The sequence below is a fragment of the Halichoeres trimaculatus genome, unplaced genomic scaffold (genome assembly GCF_033239565.1).
Source record: "Halichoeres trimaculatus isolate MK-OKI-2021-1 unplaced genomic scaffold, fHalTri1.1 fHalTri1_scaffold_5, whole genome shotgun sequence".
Classification (NCBI taxonomy): Eukaryota; Metazoa; Chordata; class Actinopteri; order Labriformes; family Labridae; genus Halichoeres; species Halichoeres trimaculatus.
Genome location: NW_027437183.1, coordinates 12,290,283 through 12,315,435, shown reverse-complemented (window position 1 = coordinate 12,315,435; position 25,153 = coordinate 12,290,283). Strand labels below are relative to the sequence as shown.

General features: G+C 40.9%; 2 protein-coding genes across 3 annotated transcripts in view; both read left to right on the top strand.

Moving 5' to 3' along the window:
* Nucleotides 1–25,153, top strand: part of LOC141789878 (corticotropin-releasing factor-binding protein-like) — an 87,146-nt gene that overhangs the window by 46,675 nt on the left and 15,318 nt on the right. The gene's annotated exons all lie outside the window — the stretch shown is intronic.
* Nucleotides 12,688–17,959, top strand: LOC141789877 (homeobox protein orthopedia B-like). Of its 2 annotated transcripts, none has more exons than XM_074669384.1 (3): nucleotides 12,688–12,931; nucleotides 13,206–13,600; nucleotides 16,099–17,959. In XM_074669384.1, exons 1-3 carry the CDS (start codon nucleotides 12,856–12,858, stop codon nucleotides 16,600–16,602), a joined length of 975 nt encoding a protein of 324 aa, XP_074525485.1. In that variant the 5' UTR covers nucleotides 12,688–12,855; the 3' UTR covers nucleotides 16,603–17,959. The 2 variants fall into 2 exon arrangements, with proteins under 2 accessions (XP_074525485.1, XP_074525486.1); XM_074669385.1 differs by having other exon boundaries at nucleotides 12,692–12,892; nucleotides 16,099–17,958.

Here is a 25,153-nt window from a genome sequence, read left to right as displayed (position 1 = left end):
TAATAAAAAGACGGGTTGCAGTAATTCAGGATCGCCTCTGACAGGCTCCAAATTTTCCCCCTAAGTATAATAATGTTAATTGGTCATTTCACTAACTATCTTTATACAGCCTAAATTCCATCTTATAAGAGGTAAAACCTCATTTTGAGATAAGTTTTTTATCACCCTGTTACGACAAAATAAATAGAGGCAGAACTAGAGGCTCTGACAGAACACTAGTAAGAAACACTTTTTGGTAGCCAGTAAAGTTTGGTCATTCGGTGGTTTCCATGACATCCTTTGTTTCTATTTCCTTAAAACAATTTGCTCCCTATCAATAATTTCTAAAAATGTAGGTTCGATGTGGACATTTTAAAGACACATTGAACGAAGAGATTGCAAAGACATTTTTTGGATCCAAAAATGTTTAATTTGGCAAGAAAAAACTTGCTGATCAAGTGTGATACACATTTTTATTTATCTTACATTGCAAGGCCAAAAAACCAGTCAATGCAGTTGCCAAGTAGACAAATTTCAAGTTTTCACTTGTCAGATACATTGGAACATACTTCTGCTTGTGAAGTTTAATTGGTTGTGAAACAGACAGATATTGATATTGATGTCTTTTTATGACCTGCAAAAGCAAACGAGCCAATTGGCAACACAAAAAAAATATCTGTACATTATTTTTGTTTGTTTGTTTTGTTTTTGATTCCTGTGACCATTGGGGGAAGGTGTTAGACTAGCTGTGTAAGGCCAGCCATCTATTGCATATGTAACAGGTCAAGTTCTAGAAAGATACAAGATGTTCATCTTTGTCCACTTCACACATGGGGGCGCCAAAATCAACACACAAAAAATCCTCAACAGTAGCTTTAAGTAAGTAACAAAGTGAAAAAAAAGTGAAATGCACAAAATCCATAGACACATGTTTGTCAATAATAATAATCAAGACAATGTGGTAAGGCCAACACACACCATGTACACTAGACACGTGCACACACAAAAGCACACTTGGCATGGCGAGATAAGACTGCACTAATCATCATCGCTTCCTCTTTGAAGGAGAGTGTAATGTCCCAAGGTCACTTAACACATCTATCTGTGAGACATTCATCAGTGCTCTTAGCGTCTCTCTTTTACTGCTGTCTGATATACGGCTCTCTGTGGGCTCAAGCCCTCACATGAGGAGCACACACTCCACACACACATCACACACTCCACCGGAACTATTACCAGGTGGAGACCGCATGTATTATATTGTACCCAAGAAACAGCTCAGAGGTGAAGTGTCTGATATAGACTACCTCAGGTTTGGTCTCTTGAACTCCTCTTCTAAATTAACTTAAGAAACCAGAAATATTTCAGATAGCTAATGATCATGTAGTAGCTTCTTTTTTGTCGAGATTATTACATTATTATATTTAATATTTGATATGCTAGAGGTGGACTGTGTAAGAGGCAAATAGGGTTAACATCATTACCTACTCCCAGCCTCATAATCATTACTGATTGGACAAATTTCTAAAATTACCTTCTTTATTACCAATTACATAGAACACTTAGCTTTCTCAATATCAATCAGCACACTGTGATAATGCATAATTAAGTCTCACAGAGCAATCTGGATGAATTATCTAATATAAACCTAATGACAAAATCAAAGACGTCTTAATAAAACCCATACAGCCATATTGTTTGTTAACTGACAGAGTAAAAAAAGAAAAGCAGGCCCTCAGAAGCTCAATAAATCAGAGAGAGGGATTACAAAGCAAATTCCAACACATAGAATAAATCACAAATGTTCATTTTTAAACACACTTCTGTTGGTACTGAGACGGACTGCAAATATAAATATAGAATAACTTTTTAAAAGCACATTGTATTTGTGCAACATCTCCCGCATACAGTTCTCTAAAGCTCTCGCGTTCTCCCTGGGTGCATCTGAAGAGCACGTGGAGACGTGACCGTGCAGCCCTGCACGCGCCCCCCACCTCGCCCTGCTTCCTCTGGGAGCTGAGGCAAAGTCACCGCGCGCAAAGGGGGATGGCTTTCAGATTCATAAAATTCATAGAATTCTTCACAAATGGATGAACACAATTTCCTACCAATTTCCTCATTATGCAAATATGCAAAATATCAAATCTGGACCAATTAGGGGCAGCCACAGCTTCAAATTTACCGCTTTAAGCCGTAATTGCAGAAACCCTCAAATAATTACGCAGCTAATTGGGAATATTTGTGACAGATACAACAAATTCTCCTCACAAATTACATTTCATCCGAGGGAGCACCGCGCCCCACTGAAACCCTGCCGAGGTCTAATTTCTCTTACATAATGAAAGGAACTGAAAACTTGTTATCACATTTGAGCACTACGCAGCTTTGTAATGTGGAATGATCAAATAAATTAAGCAGAAATTCATACATATTTCTCTAATCTCTTTCAAAGGCACTTTATTTGTGTAGGAAATAACTCCGGGTCGCTCCAATATGAGCTATGATAAGCTGTTAGAGCGCGTGGGGGAGCCCGGCAGAGGCACACAGGACGCTGCTATTTCCAGATGCATGATGGGAAAATCAAACAGTCACCTTCAAAACTTCTGCAGCTTCTTTGCTGGTTCCTCTTCACTTCCCTCCTGCTCCTCTTCCTCACATGTGACCCCAACCAAGGTCACCAGGCCATGTGCATACGACACACACACACACACACACACACACACACACACACACACACACACACACACACACACACACACACGAATTCATGAGCGTCGACGCACGCGCACATACACGCTCCATAAACGACTCGCGCTGGAATGGAGATGCTCTATGTAAACAGGCAGTGCGCCGGCGGAGCGTAACAGCGCCTATTTGTCAGAAAGGCTCATAAATACGTGCGCTCCTGATATCTCCATTTCTCCTTCCCACTGGACATTCTTCATAAATTGAGGGTAGAGACACAACAAGAAAGCCCACTCTTGGTTGTTTTCCTGTTTATTCAGTTTAAAGAGAGAACATATCACTGTAAATGTACATCTTTAATTTCCAACGACTATTATCATATCAAAATATTAATTTTAGTTTCCGTATTGTTAAAACGGTTTCATTTGAAATAAAAAAGGCAAGGTTCTCGAGTCATTTCTCTTAAGCTTTAAACACCCACTTTTTGCAGGTGTAATCATTTCGTCACCCAGTGACTCAAGGAGCCTCCTAACCTTAAAAACAATGATTTCTCTCCAGTGTGTGCTATCAATCACTTAGTTAGAGAAGTTGTCACTTCGGTGGACTGATGGATATCTCATTTTGTTTATGGGGGAAATCCCTCCTCAGTTATGTGATGATAAAAAACTATAGAAAAACAGAGTTGCTTACATACACTCAGCTTTATTTGCTGCTAAAAGAAAATGCATGCAGGGGTAATTGATGGATGGATGGATGAAGTGTCACCACCCGGGTCAGGAAGTAGACCCAGCCTGGGGAAGACTCAGTTGGTGTCACATGGAAACCCAGCTCATCCCTCTCCTCCCCTCCCGATGCATTCCCACAGCCCAGCAGTCTATTTCAGTTTATTTTTTATGAGGGATCAGTTGACCTCTCTCCCTCTCTCTTTTACTTTCTTACTCTCTCTCTCTCACACACACCTCAGTCAGACCCGTTTATGCTGTGATTTTCTGGACACGAGCGTCGCTGACACCGGATAGATGAGGCTAATCTCAGCAGCAGGCAGACTGTCAGACAGCTTTGCTCAGAGGCTGTGCGTAAAATGGCGCTCGGCTGCCCTGCGTTCTCTGTCTCTCTCTCTCTCTCTCTCTCTCTCCCTCTCTTAGATACACACACACACACACACACACACACACACACACACACACACACACACACACACACACACACACACACACATATACAATGACCACAAAAATAGAAACACGTGCGATGGCATGCAATAGCAACCAAAATTCTGTCATGTTTGGACTTAAATACTCACGTTTGCTATAAGCATAACCGGTGTTAACACTTTTTGGAATTAACCCTAAGCACAATCAGTCATTTAAAACTTGTTTATATTTCTATGACTGCACGCATTAATGTTACTCAACTGGCCAGAGCAAAACTATTAGGCCACTAACGACCATAACACAATCTAAAACAGAAGTAAAATCCACACTAGTGTCAACAACTATGGAGATGACAGAGTTTATAAATGTTGGAATGGTGTAAATAACAACATTTTATAGGTCCCCTCTAAAACACGCTATCAATGTATATGCGTGTGTGTTGCTATAAGGGGATGTCATGTGATGTGTATGCGTGCGTGCATGAGTGTGTGTTTCATCTCTAATGTCCTGTTAATTGCCTGACAGTGTTCCCAAACACACCTCTTCTAATGTTCCGCTTGCTATTCAGTCTGTGGCCTGCCTTCTTCCTGCCTCCCCTCCTCCTGCCTCTCCTCCTCTTCTCTTGTTACGGGTTGTTCCGTCAACAGCAGCCTCGTCTTCTCATTAGCTCGCCTGAATAGTGATCATGATTTCGTAAGCTGTTAGTACTATCATTGGAGGTATCCAGGTTGGAAGACGTAAATTTAGAAGCTAGCTTCAGATGCTAGGCTGGTTGATGTTTGTGTTACCTGCAGAAGCTTCTGTTTTCAGCACCTTGGACAGCACCCACGCCTTCTCCTCCCCCCTAAACCAGCCTTACCAGTCTTCTAGTTTTCTTTAATCACGACAATTAGACCCAATATTTTCCCCCGGACCCTGACAGACGTTGCTTGTAAGTCTCTTTTCTCTGCGCGCGTGCCGCCACTCTCATTACACGCGCTGATTAAAGCATAGATTAGCCAGCAGTGGCCCCGCGCGCTCCTCACCAGCAGCTCGCTCAATATCAATTAGAGGCTGCGCCAAAAGCAGCGTGTCCACCAGCGGCCCTCCATCTCCTCCTTCCAGCTCTCTCACAGCGCTGCCAGCCTGCTGCTTGTTTTAAAAAATAAAAGCCATAATATAATAATAATTGAAAAATAAAAAAATAAATAAATGGAGTATAGGCTTGGGACTGTGACCGCGAGGAAGAAATACGAAACGACACCTTCCTCAAACTCAAAATAACATGTAGGCCAGTTTTCTGCAGCCACGGATCTGGGTGATATTTTTATAACCGTGTACTTTCAAATTAAGAGTCCATATAAAGGAAAAGTCACTTAGGCATATTAGTCAAGCTTTCCGCGGTGGAGTTCATTTTGAAAATAATGAATAGTACGTGGACACGGAATAAAAAGCCTTTCAACCCAGCATCAGCAGGTCGTTCCGGCTAAGAGAGAATTAATTCACATTTCTCCTCTTCTCTGACCCGCGAGCCTCCGTAGAAATTGGGCTAATGGCGGCTGGTTTCATTTAGTGAAGATATTTCTGGTCGACCATACTGACTCTATTACTTAAACAAAAATTTATTTTTAATTTGAAAGGGGTTAAAATTAGTGGTGTTTTTGTGTAATAAGAGCGTTTATTTCAATAAACCTTCATTCCATTTGAGTTTATTATGGAGGGTGGGAATTATTTAGACTGAAGTCTATGTGTGTAGGATCTGACTTTCAGGTTAGCTATTCTATTTAAATTTGTAATTCTAATTTATTATTTTTATGTTTATTTTTTCGACATGTAATTGTAAACAATACAACTGCTATATTTATAATTGTCTAAATTTTTAATTCAAAATTATTATTGCATATATGGCTTTACAGGTAATAATCCAGTCATCACATTTCACAGCAATTACAAGCAGCGTTTATGACTTTTATTTTGAAGAAGTTGAGGGTCACTGTGTGAAATTGTCTAATCTAATTGACTGTCATGCTACAGCAGAAGCCTTGATAAGTATTTTGTAGAGAAAATCCTCCCGCCTTCCCCGACACACTGCGCATGCGGTAAATCCAGCGTCTCTCCCGCCTGTCCACTAACAGACAGCCTGTCCAATTAAAAGTGGCCATCGATTATAGATAGCTGCCTGCTGGCATATGAGGGAGACAATGTTGGATGCTATGCCACTGCCAATACAGGCCGCAGTTAGCCATGAGCTAACCAGAGCTGACACCAGCATATTAGATGTGGACCGGGTTAATTCACCTGCACTTGGCCCCTGTGTTAGCTCCACAGCGCGGAGGTTTACCTGTCCGGTCTAAATGCTGATCATTAAGTCGCTTCCAGCAGCCATGATTGGTGCAGAGGGGCTCATATCATTGATTAAAAAGGAAAGGCTGATATCGCAGTTATTTCAGCTCCTTCTTTGTTCCTCCCTGTGGTCAGGCTGGAGACGGCAGAACAAATCAGTGAGGAGCTATTTTCCATGTCACCGCTTGAGTTTGGTTTTTATTCATACGAGTTGTTAAGAGAGAAGTATGTAATACTTTGTGATAGAAGTATGAGTAAAAAATGACTTTAAGGGAATAAAACAGCAGTACTAGTTGTTTGTGTGGGGAAAAGTAGTCCCTCCGCCCAGAGTTGTCCCTTGTTATTGTGTATGAAACCTAATTCCAATTTTCCCTCTCCTATTTTCCAGCAAGCTGCTTTTCCATTAACTTTGGGAAAACACGGTGGCAGGTCCATTTAAAAAAAAACTGCTCGTGCTCCACCCTTCCCATAAACGCCTCAGCGAAGGAAAATAAGAAATTAAGAGCCTGCAGAGCCTCATTTCATCATCAGCCTGTCTGTCTGTCTGTCTCCCCCCTCAAACAGGCCTTCAGTGGGCGGGACAGAGAGCTTTACCTTAGCATATGCTAACTATTACAACCCGTCTTGATGGAAACACAACGTGGTGACTGGTAATTGACATAAAATATGACAAAGTGTTTGAGTGTGTGTGAGGAAAGCGTCGCGTATTACGGCGGATCAGCTCCGTAATGTGACTGATTAATGAAAGATCGGCCTCGCGCGCACTCAGCTGATTCTGTGAAAAATGAGTTTTGTGTTGTCATTCCGACAAGCCGGCAGCCACGGCCGGAAAAAGACTATTAGCCGGAATCATTATCAATAGCCATATTTTCAAACTCTATTATGGCAATCAGGCTGGAATTTATTCAATAGATTTAGTTCATTTGGTTGTAATTGATAAATAATCAAAATTTATCAATGTACTTGCACACATTTCACTAACAATCAGGGAAAACTGCCCCATTTACCAGCTGACTTGGTCCAAATTAGAGCTAAATTGATGATCAATTAATCTTGGGAGGGGTAGAGCGCCGTGTTTAGCAGAGGAGCAGCAGAAATGTGGCGGAGAGGAGGAAGAGAGAGAAAGAGAGGGGGAGTAGAGACGGAGGGGGACGATGAGTGGAAGATAAAGAGAATGGATGGATGGGAAAATGTGGGGTTTGTGAAGTGAGAAACGCGCTGAACTGGGTGAGTAACGCACTGCAAACACGACAGAGCTGCAGGTGTTGGTCAAAATCAACAGAGAAATGTACTAAGTGTGCAAACGGCTTCTCTCCCTATCTTCCTCTCATGAGTGGGTGTTTTTACGCACGTGGAGATCATCATCGTGGCATGCCTTCATGTGTGGGGAGACACGCTTTGACTATCAGGTGGATGAAGTTGGGCAGAGTCAGAGTGATGAAGGTCAAAGAGACTGATCCCATTTCTTCTTTAATTTGCTGAGGCATTAAATTGCATGATGTGACTTTGCTGCAGTTTGATAATTACAAGCACATGTTTCTAATTTCAAGCACTCAGAGACACAAGTGACCCAAGTCCTCCCCTTTATCTGATGTTCTAGCTCCATGAGAGTGTGCACGGTAGCTTATATTTGAATGTAAGCAAATCATAATACTTACAAGGTATTGTCACTCAAAAATAACAAATCACAAATTATCTTGAAGGCTTCTTCGTTGTCCTGAAAAATAACCAATCTTCTGTATTTTAATGGAATTTAAATAATTCTAAAAATATTAAATCATACAACAGATGAATAGTCATTTAGTGCCACTGAAGCTTTACTTATAATTTGACATTTTTTTGTTAAAAATGTCAGACAAACTCTGTTGTTTTCTGTCTGCAGTGTCTTTCAGTGTCTGAAACTGGCTGGCACCTGTAATGTAAGGCACTCATTACCTTCAATGATGCATTAAGCTTCCTAATGATGGAGCCACAGTAATGGAGCTAACTAATGACCGGACTTAAGAAAGAACATATTCTAATAGCTGGAGCAGAACTGGAGGGAAAGTCAAGGTGTCAGGGAGGAGAAGGAATTAGATCTGCAGACAGCTGCACGGAGGAGACTAAATGACTGAGGTCAGACTGAAAATATAAAAGATTAACCGGCTTAATATACTAACCTTTTAAGGAAAATATATTTCTTTACTGTAATTAAGATGGGATTGATTAAATAATTGAGGGTATATATGCATGGAAATTAAATTAGCACACAGGAAAAAGCACATTCAAGTAGAGCACCTTTACACTGCTGCCAGTGGTGGGAAATAATGAAAACATACAGGGCTCATGATCCAGCAGAAAGACTTTTTTTTCTGAACTGTATCGCAAACCTCTCAGACAATAAGCTGTCAAAACACATTTCAGAGAAGATTAGTTTTGCTGCTGGCCTTAAACCCTTCGATTTCCAAAATGTCCACTTTTCAGACAGAAAGGAAAACAGCTTTGATTTAGAAACTGATCACTTTGCCTTTATGGATTGTCAGCATTTTATTCATTTGTATGATGTACAAATGTGTCAAAGCTGAAATCCTGCAAATCTGGGGAGCTTGAGAAGGGTTTTGAACACAGTGTGTTGGCAGGTCCAGCTTTTTCAGCTTTCACTGGGAAAAAAAAATCTGAAAATACACATATGTGATTAGGGTGTTTGTGTTTGTACTCTGAGTCTGCAGTTGCAGTCCCTGGAGCCTTTTGTTGTACATGCTGTTTTATGGCTGCTACCTTTTAGACAATTAACTGACTAATCAGGTGTTCAAAGTCTAATGGTTGGCTGGAGGAATTTTAGCCTAATGTCAATATTTTTAGTCTCTGTGGAGAATAAGGGAATAGTTTTATTAGGCATGAACTTTAAAGAGAAAATCAGCAACAAAGGGACAATATTTTCCCCTTGATATGTTGCATTGACAACTTAAATTAATCAGGAGGACAAACCTTTCAATTTCCCCATCAGAGTTCACAGGCGAGTCCACCCACTATCAGCACAATGCATGGTGTAGTTGCAGCATACTTAAACCTTGATTATTTTTTTAACTATGATTTATTTTGATTTAATTTGATATACAAGTTTTTCTGATCTTAATGTTGATGAACCACTTTACATCTATCCTTACCCCAAGGTAGTTCCCACATGCTGTTTCTCTTGATTCCAGCTGAAAGAGCATCCTGAACACAAGCACACCTGAGCGTGGGGTCAATATTAACAGCAGCAGTAATGAGACAGTTTTAAAGCTGCTGAGGCTCTGAGCACCACTCTGTTAATGACACCTATTGTGACTTTCATTGCTATTTTAATAACCTTCCAACTACCACCGAACTCACACACACACACACACACACACACACACACACACACACACACACACACACACACACACACACACACGCACACACACACACCCTCCGTGACACACGCCTCTTCCTCCTCATTAAGGAAATGGCTCTTCTTTGCTGATTATTTTATTTGAAAGCCGTGATTACCGCTCCGTGCAGCAGATCACGCGGTAACGGAGAGCAGGCGGAGAGCAGGCGGAGGGCAGGGGCTCTAATTGGGGCATGAGATGCGCAGGGTGGTGCAGCAGTGCTGGGTGTCCGGAGAGGGGGAGCTTGTAATGGGTTTGCCTGCCTGTGGTTCTCCTCGCTGCATCTCTCTTGCTCGGATACAGCACAGTCATAGATCTGCTTCTTATTCCTCCACCTGTCATCAAATCAGCTGCACAAAAACTGTGTGATTCTGTTAGAGAGCCGTTTCTGCTCATTGGAAAATCGATTTTCCTTTTAGATTTCTATAACTGGGTGAATGTAGATGCCTACCAGGCGCTGCAATAGGCCTGAAACATAAGAAACCACGTGTTTTGGCTGTAAGAGATCTTATTTCTGCACGTGCATTGTTTTGTCTCTTGTGTTATTTTAACCTGTTCTGCAAAGGCCCACATATGAGCAATGGATTTAACGCACCTTGATTGCTAAAAAAGCGCGGAGAGGGCGGACACGGAATTCTTGATCTCTGAAATTGCTCTACAAAATTGCATTTGTTTTTGGTGCGCTTCCATTAAAAGTGTCTCCTCGCGTGTAAACAGCCGTTCCGCACTCAGATGCGCCGCATTAACCCGCGAGGATTGTGTGTGAGTGTGTTTTCACTGCGGGAAGATTGATGCGGTCCAGTTAGGGAGGCTGAGTGAGACATAGACCCATTTCATGTGGGCTCCTCTTATTACAAGGAGAAGTTAGAGCAGGAGGAACGGACAGCTGAGGGGAGATGTGCTATCAGAATGTTTTCACTGCAACACAACCCAATATCAATATTTATCATGGAGGGTTGAGGATGAGCAGGCTGTCAGAAACAACTGCAGGTTTTGAATTCACGCACGTGCCTGAGACCTTGTATTTACGCGCGTTCCTTACCCACTCTTCATGTTAGTTAATTTATTGTATAAATTCAGCATTAGTTTATTCAGTATGTCTTTTAAAGCATTCAGCAATATAAACTAAAATTCCAGTTACTCTACATCCTCTTGTTGTCGTTTTTCTTGTATTCATTTTTCGCCAAAACATGAATGTTTACATAAAAGAGGTTTATCAACAGATTAACAAACTAAAACAACAAATTTAAAGATATATATAAAAAAATATATTTTAAAAACTGGAATCGAATTCACAATAATTTAGCCAATAAACACAAAAGAGTAAATAATTTATTCGACAATGCTTAATGGTTTTGATGTTTATATATATATATATATATATATATATATATATATATATATATATATATATATATATATATATATAATTATTTTTGTTGGGGTTAAAACAAAAGTACAGTTGTATCAAATAAGAGCCTGTCAATCAAAGAATAGTTTGCCTTGACTCAGGTACTGACTGTAATCTAAATCATTTACTTGTTTGTAGTTATAGATTATTGTACATTTATATTAATAGTATAATAAATAAAATCCCATTACCTATTGATACAAAATAAATACTTTATTTTAGGAAAAATCCTGCAGTTTTTTCCCCTCATTCCACGTTTTGTTTTCCTGCACTCACTGGACATCCAAAACCTCCCCAAGTATACAGACCGTGTTTCCACTGCAGACTCAAACCTTTCACATTCGCAGACTTGGCCGACCAACACAGTCACCCCTTCTCCTCCCTGCTAGTTTACACTTCACAACAACACAAGTCCAGATTCTGCTGCTGCCTGCTGCTGCTGCTGCTGCTATGGTGCTGTTGCTTTCTTTCCCTTGACCCTCTGGGATCTGCTCCCAGCTCCCCTCCTCTCAGAGGACCATGCTCCGGTCCATTTCCTTAAGTTTTCACACTGTGCCACACGTAGTCGTTCCTTCCCTGTGTCCCGGCAGATTGCAGCTGAGGAGCATAAAGGATGAGCTGCAGGAGGAGGAGAGGGAGAGAGGAGTCTTCGCTCGGACGCCTCCTTTGTGCGGCTGCAGAGAATCCCATTTAGTCCCAGGCGGTGGTCTATTCAGTGGACTCACCCTGACATCTGCCAAAAGCCCCCTCTAACCAGCACTGTCTGGAGGAGTAGATCAATGGCTGTCCTGTTAATTGTATAATAGACCTACTTATGGACCTCTGCTAGAGGGGCACAATCGTTTAGGGTCCACCACGTCTGATTCTGTGGGAGCCAAACAGGCCTAAATACCTTTAATTGCGCGCGCCTTGATGAAAAGTCGATGGGAGTTAAAGCGGCCGATCACTAACACAGCTTAAATCCATCTGTACTCGTTTATTTATTTATTTCCTCCATTTGTCTCCACAAATCACCTGCCAGTGGGGAATGGGAGCGATATTCGTTTTGTTTGTGATCCAAGGACGGGGGGAAAGATGGGCTCAGGGGTGCTGGATGGAGGCCTGGTCCTACAAGGCTTCTCATCTCTTACATTTCTTTCCATTTATGACTTAAATCCAGATTCTGATCTCTCATCTGCTCCTTTCTCAACCGGAAAAAATGCACTATTTACTTTCGGTAATAAGCTTGAAAATCGTCTTAATTTTATGGATTTTTCGTTAATTTGGGAAATTAATCCTCCCTTTCTGGTTAATCTTTGTAAACAGGCTCATTGACACAGTCCAGCGGTTTGAAAATTGAGATTTTGATATGCTTAATTACTTAATGGCTGTGCGTTTTCTGGCTGAAGTAATTGTAAAGTCCTACATATCCTCGCCAAAGAAAACAAGAGCTCACCTGCGTTACTTTACACGTTTATCCATCTACAAACTACAGTCCTGTCATGGCGCCGAATATAAGAGATTAAACAAACACATTAAGATGTTTAACGTGGAATAATTTAAGCATGAAAAGCTAATAAATCAGAGGACGGGAAGGCACAGGATTGAATTGAATTGTAGTGTTTCCGTGCGCGTTTGGGTCTGCGCGCGCATGCAAAGGTGCGTGCGTAAAAGTGTAGAAAAAAAGAGGGGGGAGTCACGTCGCTGACATTTCCAGGCTCCCGCTCTGATTGGCTCTTATTTGAGGAAGCTCACGGGTTCTTTCAACTAATAAGCGCCTCCCCGTCGCCCTAAAGGACATTATAATGCAAGGGACCTCCTTTTTTAACCACAAACCGAATTTTCGTTCATTTAGACCATATATACTTTTTAAATTGACCCAAAGTTGTGGGATTTTTTTGGAGCGCTGTTCGCCCTGGAGCGGTACGCCATGCTCTCTCACGCCGACCTCCTGGATGCTCGGCTCGGTGAGTTATCATCACTAAACTCCGGCCCTAAACTCCAGTGTAAGACTTCAACTTCTTATTCTACCTTGTGAAGTGATGGATAGACCTTGTGTTTGATTGTGTCAACAGCTAAATTCTTTATCGTTTCCTAAAGCTATTCTTTAATAATCTTAATCGAATAGATGTTGCGGTTTGCGCCACCAAAGCTGTTCATTTGTTGTATATTTTGATTCATCATGACTTTAACTGAGGCAGATTTACAGCATGTAACTCTGATTTTAAGATGCTGCGCTTCGAGTTCTCCCTGTGTTCACTTTTCTCCTCATCCTCTCAGGGATGAAGGATGCTGCAGAGTTACTCGGGCACAGAGAGGCTCTGAAGTGCCGGCTGGGTGGCGGAGTGCCGGACCAGGGGCATCCGGGAGACATGGCCCCTGGTTCAGATTCCGTGGAGGGAACCACTCTGCTGCCGGGTGAAGATATCTCCTCTGTGGGATCGAACTCAGGCGGTATGCCGGTAAACGGGAAGGAGCCAGAGAAGCAGCAGCAGCAGCAGCCGCAGCAGAGCTCCAGTCAGACCTCCAGCCAGAAACAGAAGCGGCACAGAACGCGCTTTACCCCTGCGCAGCTCAACGAGCTGGAGCGCAGCTTTGCCAAAACTCACTACCCCGATATCTTCATGAGGGAGGAACTGGCGCTGAGGATCGGCCTCACTGAGTCCAGAGTTCAGGTAAACACTAGTGCGGTGTGGCGAATTTACAGGAGGCAGACACTGGCATGGTGGGGTGTGGTTCTAATCCAGATTTGATCGTGTGAGCCTCTCACCATCATGGATATGTTGAGAAATCTGTCGAAATCAAACTAGTTACCACCTATGAGTTGAGGTAGTGTGGCCACTTTTGAGTTCGTATAGTTTCAGGAACTGGTCTTTCAAAAATTATTTTGACCGTTAGGCGTTCACCTTAAGATAAACGATAAACGTGCGCCCAAAGTGGAGTTTACTATGATGGAATATCATCAAAACGTTTCATTTATAGCTGTGTCGAAAGCTCCGTAGACTGAATGTTACCTTAGATGATAGAACATGTTGCTGTAGGAAATAATAGCGTGCCTTGTGCAAAACATTCCAATATTTCAGAGTCTTGTTCAAAAAATGTAAAGGGAGAATTCCATCATTTCTACATTTAACTTGCAAATGTAATATTAGATACCGGGAGCCGTGTTAAGAGCTCTGTCCAAGGTGCTGAAACCGTTTAATGAGCAGACAAAGGCCAACAGCTCTTGATAATCAGGTGGCTTTATTCATAAAATTTGTAGGCTAAATAATAACCCGAGCCACCTGCAAGAAATAAACGCGGAAATAAAATTCAGGATCGAGATTAAAAAAAAAAGAAGTTAATATTTTCCTGTTTATTTATTTATTATTTCTGTATTTTTTGTTTTTCTTTTTTAAAATGTTTATTTTACCACACTGGTGTTTTACAGACTCGATAATTAGGCTTCCTTAATTTTTAAATAAAACAAATACTAAAAGAAATTCACTTGGCGGAAATATTGCCTTAAACTAACAGTGTATCTGTAAAACAGCTTTGAAAATATGGCGACTGTTTTATCAGAACCATAGGGGAATTCATCGCCCATACTTTTACATACGAAGCTCAAATTGAAAAAGAGAGATCCATTTATTTTTTCAATTCCCAATCAATCACAAATCGCCTTAAAACAATTGCAACACTTTTTTCAAATATACACAGGAACACACCAGGCTCTCATAAACCGAAGACATTATCAACCAATTTTAGTCTTATTTATAACACTGAACGGGTTATTAAGCAGTGATGTGAAACTCATGCAAATGATCCCAGTGAAAGTAATAAAAGCAGTTTCATCATCAGTCACCTTAATAATCAACCCTTTATTCAGCCTCGTGCAGCAGCTAACAGCTCAGTTCAGCTCGGCTCGGCTCGCGCGCTGTTGGTAAATATTACTGCAGGCCGTACAGGTGCAGACCTGTGTGGGCGTGTTTGTGTGCGTGCGTGCCTTCACAGCCTCTCTGTTTCTAAAACGCTCTATCAGCGACGTCTTAATAGGACTCAAGAATATATTGTACTTTTTTAATGGAATGAGAAATTGCATTTTCTTTCCCCTGAGTGTAATGGGTTTGGGCGACGTTTCACGGATGGCTGAGCAGAATGAGAGCGAGATTTCACTTTTAATACGGAGGCATCGACTCACGGCCTCGCGCGCGCATTAATCACGCCCAAAGATGATGAAATCTTTAGAGACCAACAGGGACGGACACGCGTGCCTTAAAAACTGTGAACGTGGGCAAGTATCCTAACGCGAGCTTGCAGGTTATAAGACACTGTGGGCCCCGGGCTGTTTTCCCGTAGAATGTGTACTTAACAATGGCTGTTTGTATTGAAGTATCATTAACATTTTGGACGAGTAGCCTATTCATTTTCCCTTTTAATTAAATGTTAGAAGGACTAATTAGTTCACCCACTGCTGTGAAACAGCCAAAAATAAACCCACAGTGCTGGCTTTCTCCACAAAGTGCCCTCTGTAATTTGCTTTTCATTAAACCAATATTGATAAAATTCTGACATTTCGATTGTTCAAGATAACACAATGTGTTTGAAATATATTTAACCAAATATTTGCACGTACAAAAACCTCATTTAGATCTTTCAAGGCTTTAGTATTGCAGAGTAAATTATCACGCCTATTCGATACTGTTATTTCAGAAATCTGGGTATCAGACTGTTGCACACTCTATTTTATCAATATTTTGGGTAAATTGCTGTGGGTTCGTTGTTAGTTTCACATGGTCTGTAATTCATCAGTGGTCACGTAGTTAAATATTAGATTTAGACCAGAGTACATAGTAGGTAGCGAATTTGCCTTCTGCTGATAAACACTCTCGAAGGTCGTGCGTCCCAGTCACCGTGCAGTGTACGTTTCTGATCCTGCTGGCAAAAAATTGAATTCATGTGTGTGTCCTTGTGTGTTTTGTTGTTTTAAATTTCTACAGGCCTCAGTTTCTGTTGTGGCCCCATAGTTTGTCTTGAACAGTGGGGTTGTACTGAAATAATCGTCTGCATGCTTACACTCTGTAGGGGTATGCTGTAATCCTCATGACTGCTCAATTTAAAGAAGTAGAATTTGGCCCAAGGCATCGTACCTCTGTCTGTTCTCCTGAAGCTTACGGTGCTTCTCTGTTCGCAGGTTTGGTTCCAGAATAGACGCGCTAAGTGGAAGAAGAGGAAGAAGACCACCAACGTTTTCCGCGCCCCAGGGACTCTGCTCCCCACACCGGGCCTGCCTCAGTTCTCCGCTGCGGCCGCTATGGAGAACAGCCTGTGCTCCTTCCACGCCAACGACTCTCGCTGGGCCACGGGGATGCCGGGGGTGTCCCAGCTTCAGCTCCCTCCAGCCCTTGGTCGTCAGCCGGGCATGCACCAGTCACTGTCACAGTGCAGCCTGGGTCCGGGACCGCCACCGAATTCCATGGGTCTCTCCAACGGCCTGTCCTCCAACGGTTCCGGCCTGCAGTCCCACCTCTACCAGTCGCCTTTCCCCGGAATGTCGGCCTCTCTCTCTGGCCCAACGAACGTATCGGGCTCCCCGCAGCTGTGTAGCTCCCCGGACAGTGACATGTGGAGAGGGACAAGCATCGCGTCACTGCGGCGCAAAGCGCTGGAGCACACAGTGTCCATGAGTTTCACTTAGTGACTTTTCAGAAACACCCCTTCACCTCCCTCTCCTATAGGTCCCCTTCTTTCTCTGTTTTTATTCCCACTGTGTAGATCAAAACGAGCAAGCCAATCAGGCCTGAAAAGTGAGAAAATGGAGACTGAATGCGACTTTAACTAGGCGTAAAGAGGGACAACACTGATGGACTAACGAGGGGAATAACTTGGGTTTGGGGTTATTTATCTTGTTAATTCAAAAGGATTTTATCAACTATTGATGAATACTATTGTAATGATCTCTAGACTAAAGGCCCTAATTACTGAGAGCCAAACAATCGTCGTATTTACGTTTTCACCGTGTGCGTCGTTACGCACACGTTATTGTGTTCAGGTGAAGTTGTGTTATGTCAAACGGTTATTTATGAGATGGGGTATACAGCCTACCACGCGCACCATACTGCTGTGGGCATATTGACGCGGGTCTCAGGCATGCTCTGTGCACGTGGAATTAAACGCTTGGACGATTTGGGGAGCAAACGGTGCCCACTCAGATTGAAGAGGTACTAGAGGACCTCTCTGTCGACTGCATCAAATCAAAAGAGGAAAAACAATAATCTCTCAGTAGGCCTACTCTGTTTTAGGATGTTTTGTGTAGAGAAAACATTCTTGCTATGTACCCGCTGGTCTTTTTTGTGACATGTTTTAACTTATTGTATGTGCTATTACTTACACATTTCTTAAATGTTTGATCTTACATGCACCACATTGACGGGTTTGTACCAATTTAAAATGAACAAACAAATAAAAGTAATTTTCAAGAATGTCAACACCAAGAATGATTCATGTCTACTGAAGCCACATAAAAAACAAGTGACCAAGCTGACTTATTGTTGTAGGTTGTTAATATTTCATTTTGTGGGAATTTCTTTATTTCTACATTATATCTAATGAAATTGCACCTTTACATGTCAGTTTTCCAAGCTCATAGCACATAATATACTCCTACAATTTAAAAAAAAAACTTTTCCCCTCAACTGATACAGTAGATTGGTTTGCAGTCATTGCTCAGTGACCTACTGTATATATAGATATTTATTCATTTCCTGCGTGTATGAGGTAACAGGGTTAAAGGGCCTCTGCAGGGTGACTGGTCTCATGGTGGCAGACAGCAGCAGTAAAGATGTCAGTGTCTGTGATGTGACGGTCACTGCTTTTAACCATGACGGTCATCCCACTGAGAGGATTGGATAGAGATCATAGGCCTGCTTGAGTCCATGTCTACCATCACCTATATCTCTGATTCTACAGCTGTGATTTTAAGGCTAGGGTTGGCTGCAATAATCTTAGATCCTGTGAAGCTGAAATGATACCGTCCACTGGTTGCAGCAGAAATTAACTCTGTGTCATATGTGCTGAGGTTTGCTCGAGGAGGTGAAACAGACTGCTCAGTCTATCAGTTGTCCTAAGAGCCTGTATCCAGGCTGCAACTTTGTCTGATGCACATTAGCAAACCTGAAGATTGTAGTTTAACAGTTCATCAGCAGAACCATTTAGGTGATTTGATAACCATCTAATTTTAAGTCAAGTCGCTGATGATTTTTCTGGTAAGTTTTTAGAATTTCTGGCTTTTTGCACGAGTATTTGGTTTGGTGCATTTGGTACTTCTGTGATATGTCTAAAACTTTTAAAAACAAAAATGGTTTGCATGCACATGCACATAAAAAGGCACATAGAGGCACATAAAGTGTCTTCACATTGTAGAGAAATAGCCTTGGTAAAATTTGACTGGATTTACCTGCAGTCTTCTTGTAGAGCAGAAACAGCACATATTGAGGGAGATGTCTTGCACTGATCAGTCTGTACCCCAACAAAGAAAAAAAACACATCAGGCATTGTTCAAAATACCTTTCAAATCAAAAAAAAAAAAAAAAATCAACCACATTGTTTAGAGACTGATTTTAAAGGAATTGTGGGAGAAAGGGCAGGAAATAATATTTTGTTGTCATCATATTTCTGTAGTGGCTGTAAAACTGTAAACTGTAAAGTCTCTTTAAGAAAACAAATAAATAGGATGATTATCTAGGAATTACATCTTTAATGTGATGGTTTGCACTTACAAGAAAGTATGAATCCAAACTAACACATCATCCTGAAGTGTTTTTTTTTTTTTTTTACGCACATAACACAAAGATTAGTATTTTTCGTGAACAGCTTAGCTTTTTGGCCTTTTCTGGCTGTAATTTGAAAATAAAAATAAAAATCTTGTCCATCAGTTCCTTAATAAGAACCACATTGTTTGGGTTACTTAACTTTAAAATTATGCTAATTTGAGAGGTCAAGTCAGTAAACTCAACTCCAGAAAAGTAAATAACATTTTCTTCATTATGAAAGTGAGCAGACCTTATCGTGTGTGTGTGTGTGTGTGTGTGTGTGTGTGTGTGTGTGTGTGTGTGTCTGTGTGTCTGTGTCTGTGTGTGTGTGTGTGTGTGTGTGTGTGTGTGTGTGTGTGTGTGTGTGTGTGTGTGTGTGTGTGTCAAAGATTATAAGTGTCAACTGCAGCCTGAAATCACAGCAGCTCAGATTCCTCAGCGTGTTAACCTCATCTCGCTGTCAGCGCTGAGGCCAATTTACGGTCACGGGATGCTAATTGATGAGATATGGCATTAGCATAAGCAGTCCCTCTGCCTGTAAACTTCTAATTGGACTTTCTGTAACAATGCTGGGGGGTTAAACAAAAGATTAATCATAATTAACAAAAGTATATTACTTTCCCATATTAAACAGTTGGTTCCCACCTTTTTTATTAACATAAATTTGTTTGCAGTAATTTAGTGAATTATTGAAAATACCAACCCAAGTCAAGACCCTGAAAAAATCATTTATTCCTCTGTGTGCTTCACATTTGTGTGAAGGAGTGTGTACAAGGGAGTGTGAAACCTTATGTTTATGTTATACACAATAAACTCAAATTAAAATAACCCCAAGTTTTTCAACATGCTTCTAAAAAAATGTATTTATACTTCTATGCTGTTGACGGATGCGTGATGCAGAAGCACAGCACAGATATCACAATGACTACATTCACACACTGATCAAAACAGGCCAAAACACTGTGTTATTTATTTACAATGTTATAAAACATTATCACAGCAAACCAATTTAGGAAAACTTTACAGTAAGTAAAAGTATAATCTCTATGTTAAATAGCTTTAGAGTTGTTTCAAACTGAATGTTGAGTGTTTGCAGTTAGAGATCTCCACATTTTTTGTGTGGCCATGATTGTTTGCATCAGATCTCTTTGTATGGGGGTTTACTGCACAGCACTTTCAAATGTTTTGTAGTTGTGAAAATATATGAGTGGCAATCTGCATCCCCACTTCACAACCCAGAACTGGCCAATGGGTTCTGGCCTGTACAACCCCAGTTAATCCATCTTAATCTGAATTTGAAACATGACATCAAATGTTTAAAAGGGTTTGTTGTTTCTACCTATTGACCACTGGAGTTGGTAAACTTCATATCTGGAAAGAAAGTTGATGCTAGAACAACTATACATTTGAGGAAAACAGTGAGTTAATTGTCTTAATCTGAATGATGAATTTATTGTAAACAGGGATCTTTTGGGAAACCAACAGAAAAAGCAAATCAATAACACTTTTCTTTACTTTAAAGAATATTTGTGTCATGATGGACACTAATCTGTCATACCCGCCCAATCCCAAGGCCAAGACTATAATTTTCCCAGACTGAATATGGGCGACTCACCTCTCTTGTGGAAGACTCTAATGATACAACACTATATTACAACAGTTTATCAAACATCACAACACCAGGCCAACTGACTGCAGCTCCACCCTTTCAGACTGGAGCTGCTGCAGTGGAAGCCCCTGAGTGTTTCTGTGTTCTCCTGTTAAATGTAGCTCTATATGTGGCTCAGCCCACCAGATTCAGGCCCTGTGCTGACTATACTGTGTCCTGGGCTGCAGTAACAGATGTGAAATCACATTACCCAAACGGTGCAATTAGTCTCACTCGCTCGCGGGTTAATGAGTTTGTGGAAATGTGCGACCCATTCCTCATTAGGTAATTTCTCATGCACTGATGAGAGAGGGAGAGAGATGTGGGGACGGCAACTTAGTGGAGATGGCATATAGTCTGCTGTGACACATACTGTACAACAGAATGCAGCTGGACACATAAAGAAGGGAATTAATCATTTCATCCTTTATCATAGAATCATACCTGGATTCAAGCTTTTCTCATTTTGGTTCTTTGTTGTGGTCCAAGTCTGCATTGGCCTTTATCAACATTCCTCTCCACTTAAGAAAAATAAATAAATGTGTAAAATTTAAACAGAACTACTTAAGTCCATTGAAGGGGAGTACTTATTTTCTTGTACACACAAGCTGTTATCTTGATCACACAATATACTGTGTTTATCTTGTGTGCATAAGTAACTATCCTCCGCACAGAGTTTATAAACTTGTGGGCAAAGTATGATTAAATTTTGCACAAAATTTATCTTCTGTTGGTATCTTATTCACACAATATATCAATCATGTGTGTTACTATCTAAGTTACTATCTTGTGCGCAGGACTTATTATGTTGTATCCACAGTATAATTTCTTGCCTGTACAAATTACTATGGAACTCTTATCGTGTTTAACAAATATTCATCTTGTGCGCATGTCCAATGTCGGATTAATGTTTTGGGCACAAAAGTTACTATCTTGTGCACAGGACTTATCTTGTGCACTCGGTGTAACTTTGATGTGCATGCAGGTTACCACATAACTTATCTTGTTCGAAAAATATTACATTCATGGGCACATGTTCTCTTCTGGGCAAAAGTTACTATCTTATTATCTTGTGTGTGCAAGTTATCCCATAACTCATCCTCTTTTTCTAAGAAAATTTATCTTGTCCCTATATCTTACGGAATAATTTATCTCCCTCAACAAATATAAGTCATGACCACAACACATTAATCTCTTGTGCATGTTACTATTTTTTTCCCAAAACTTCTTTAGTTCACACAATCAAATGTATCTTTGCTCACAAGTCAAAATCTTGTGCCTGAAAAATATCAACATAACAATCATACTGTATGGAATCTGCCATTTCTATACAACATGTCTTTAATTCACAATTTTTGGACTTGATTGAAATTATTTATATCTAAAGAAAAATAACTACAAGTTTAAAACATTTTATAGAAATCAAGGCAAAAATAAGAAAAACAACTTGGACGAAAACACAAAAAATAGAAATTGTCAAGATCATACCATTATCAGTTTTCCATAAATGAAGCTGAAATAAATTTTGTAAAACTCTACAATTGTCTTTTGAAAAATCAATGATTTTAAGCTCATATCTGCATAGTGTGTAACTATTCAGTGCTTTATGTATGTTAAATCTAGTGTTAGGATCAGCCATATCACAAATTTTACAGCATGTAAGTAAATGAACAATGCCTGCTTAGTTAACACCAGTCAGTCTCTTTATAGACGTGCGATGCCTGTCGTTCTTTTCTTTCCTCCTCTTTTTTATTCTGTGAGAGGATGTAGAATGTGAGCGTGCGTGTGTGTGTGTGTGTGTGTGTGTGTGTGTCTGTGTGTGTCTGTGTCTGTGTGTTTGAATAGACAGCCAGGGGCAAAGCTCTGTCAGGACACAATGGAAGACAACAAAAGAACTAATTAGCAATCAATTACCGACGTGTTTCTGTCCTGCACCTTTTATCTGGTTTGAGAGTGGAGCAGGTTACCACTCAGCATGCACCACACACACACACACACACACACACACACACACACACACACACACACACACACACACACACACGCACACACACACACACACACACACACACACACACACACACACACACCACCTGCTGCCTATGTATGTTTCTTTCCGATGAATTCAGATGACTGCAGGGATGTATGTGGTCACCTAGTGATACTTGGTTTAATGCAAAAGAATAAACCTCCAGTTTTTTGGTTAAAGGTGAAAAATCTTTAAATTAACTCTGTCTAGACCCCTGAAAGAAGCTATATTTCACTGTCTGCACAGAAGAGAGTAAAAGATAGTTGTTCATTGGATTCATCTGTGCCAATCAGTCTCTTAACTCCTTTTATGTAAAGTATTGCTTCTGTCCTTCTGTTGTGATGTCTTAAGTGGGTATAAGTTTAGACTAAGGAGGTAAATTTCTGCATTAAAGAATTTTTAACTCAACTTCATAAAAACAACAAAGACTAAGTAGAATTAGCTAATCTGGGCATGTGGCATGCTCATTTAAGCACCTCCCTCTCCACTGTTGTGTTACACAAACATACACACATGCACAGATACACACAAATGCACAAACACACACACACACACACACACACACACACTGACATCTGGGGGGAAAGTGTGCCGTGAGGAGGCTGCGAGTGCCTCTCATGATAACAACTCTGCATCTCAACAACCTGCATCCATCATCATCAACACTAACATCTGCTCAGAGCCTCAGCCTTAAATCTCTTTCTACCCCCCCCCCCCCCCCCCCCCCAACACACACACACACACACACACACACACACACTCCAATCTTTTACCTCTCTCTACCCCCTCTCTCTTTTTCTCCCTCTGCTTTTTTCATCTTCCTCTGTTCTGTCCATCTTTCTCTCTGGAGGAAGCCGCCTCATCTGCCAGATTTCTAACCACTCTGCTTACTCTGCTTTGACTCTCATCCAAATTGCCTCATCTAAAGAATACATGTGGATGTGTTTTCTGTTTCAACCATCCTTAAAATCAATATTTAATGATGATGTTATCAGTGCTTTTATGTTTAATTTAGCCAGAGTGTCAGTATGAATGAGACACTGTCAGCTTTATGGCGTCAGGCATTTATTTTCTGTTAATGGCTGCTCCTGGCGGTACACAAACCAAAACCCTGAGGATTTCTGATGGATTTGTCTGTTTCAATTCTGCTCATGCATGTATTCACCACCATGCCTGCACACATACAGTGCATGTCTACCTGCACAAACACACAGAGAAAGTGAAGGTGGTTTTGAAGAAATGCATCAAATTCTGCAAAGAAACGCCATGAATGCAGGACATGTTTGGATATTTCACATTTCTGATGATCTAGTGGTTTTGTCTGGATTGTCTCACATCATTTTGATCTCAAAACGCAATCAATCAAAGCATCTGCTTCTTTCAAAACAAACAGCACTGTGCCGTTTTGACATTTTCAAAATCCATGACAATTATTTCACCTCCTCAGCTCTGGGAGCCAACATTGTTGAGAGGCAATAATCATGCTAGTTTTCTCAGTCATTTTTCTCCCAATAACAAGCCATTTTTAATCCAATTAGGAGCGCTAACGTGAGAGGCATAATACCACGGCCCTTGGGACACATGAGAGAATATGCAGGACATTTATCCCGACAGTCAATATTGGATTTCTCACTGAGCAGCTGTGCCTGCTCTTGCTGACATTCTCCACCTCTGCACAGTGATCCGTCCTGATTAAACGCGCTTTTCTACTTTATCAACATTCATTACATGACCCGGTCATGCATGACCACAGAAACAAAGAGTAGAAAAGTTACATGCCTCATGCTGGGGTTCCCCTCCTGCACTTTTTCATCGAGTTTAACTGTTAAATGAAAGATGATCCATCACATGGCCTATTTCTGGATCCTAAAAGGTGTTTTATTGGCAGATAGGTGTGTGATGGTATTCCCCAAAAACTTTTATCATCCAGTCTGACCGGCTGGATGTCATGCCAGGTGCTGTACTTGAATGCAGGTGTTGTACAAGTTTTACATTACATTAAAGCTGTTTGGAAAATTCAGCAGTTTCTACTATATTTCCTTATTAAGGACACTTGATTGTAATGGAATTTCAAGAATAAAAAGTCTTATCTTTTCTCATTTTCAGGACACCCACCTGATTTTGGTCAAAGAATAGATAAATATATACATATATATAACTTAGTAAGCAACATTTGAGGAAAAGAAGCCACAAAGAGCCGCTCAGCTGTTTCGAAGCCAACAGCGGCTAAACACTGCCACCTGCTGGTCGCTGTCGGGAGGATCACATGCTTTACAAAAATGCTCCTATTCATTTATACCATTACTTATTTATTTATTTAAAAATATTAGACAGATGGTCAATAGACTTTTCTCTCATCTCGGCATCACTTAATGAAATATGTCTGTTAACTCTGCGGAGACTCTTACAATTATTATTCCATCAGAACCTAGCTAATAAAAAGCAGAAAATGCATGAAAAAAGAGGGCTGCTGTTTATAGCTGATTGCAGTCGATACATTTATGCAGTGCACTGAATCATTGTCATTGAGTGCATTGATTATGTAAGCTAATCAATGTTTATTAGTCTGGATGAGACTGGCCAGACCACAGTGGTGGCTGAATGATGAAGGAACACATTTACAGAGTGTCACAGGCCCACCCACCAGACCTGGGCAGCTTTAAAGAGCTAGGAGAAGGAACTACGACACAGAAGACAGTTTAAACTGTATGTTAAAGAGGCAGAATACAGTCTTTAGACAGCAGTCAAAGTTGAGCTTCAG

Excerpts from the sequence above, each read along its gene's own strand:
- LOC141789877 (XM_074669384.1), top strand. The coding sequence starts at position 12,856 with ATGCTCTCTCACGCCGACCTCCTGGATGCTCGGCTCGGTGAGTTATCA. Across the intron at positions 12,932-13,205 it reads CTCCGGCCCTAAACTCCAGT|GGATGAAGGATGCTGCAGAG; the intron begins GTAAGACTTCAA and ends TCATCCTCTCAG. Across the intron at positions 13,601-16,098 it reads TCACTGAGTCCAGAGTTCAG|GTTTGGTTCCAGAATAGACG; the intron begins GTAAACACTAGT and ends CTCTGTTCGCAG.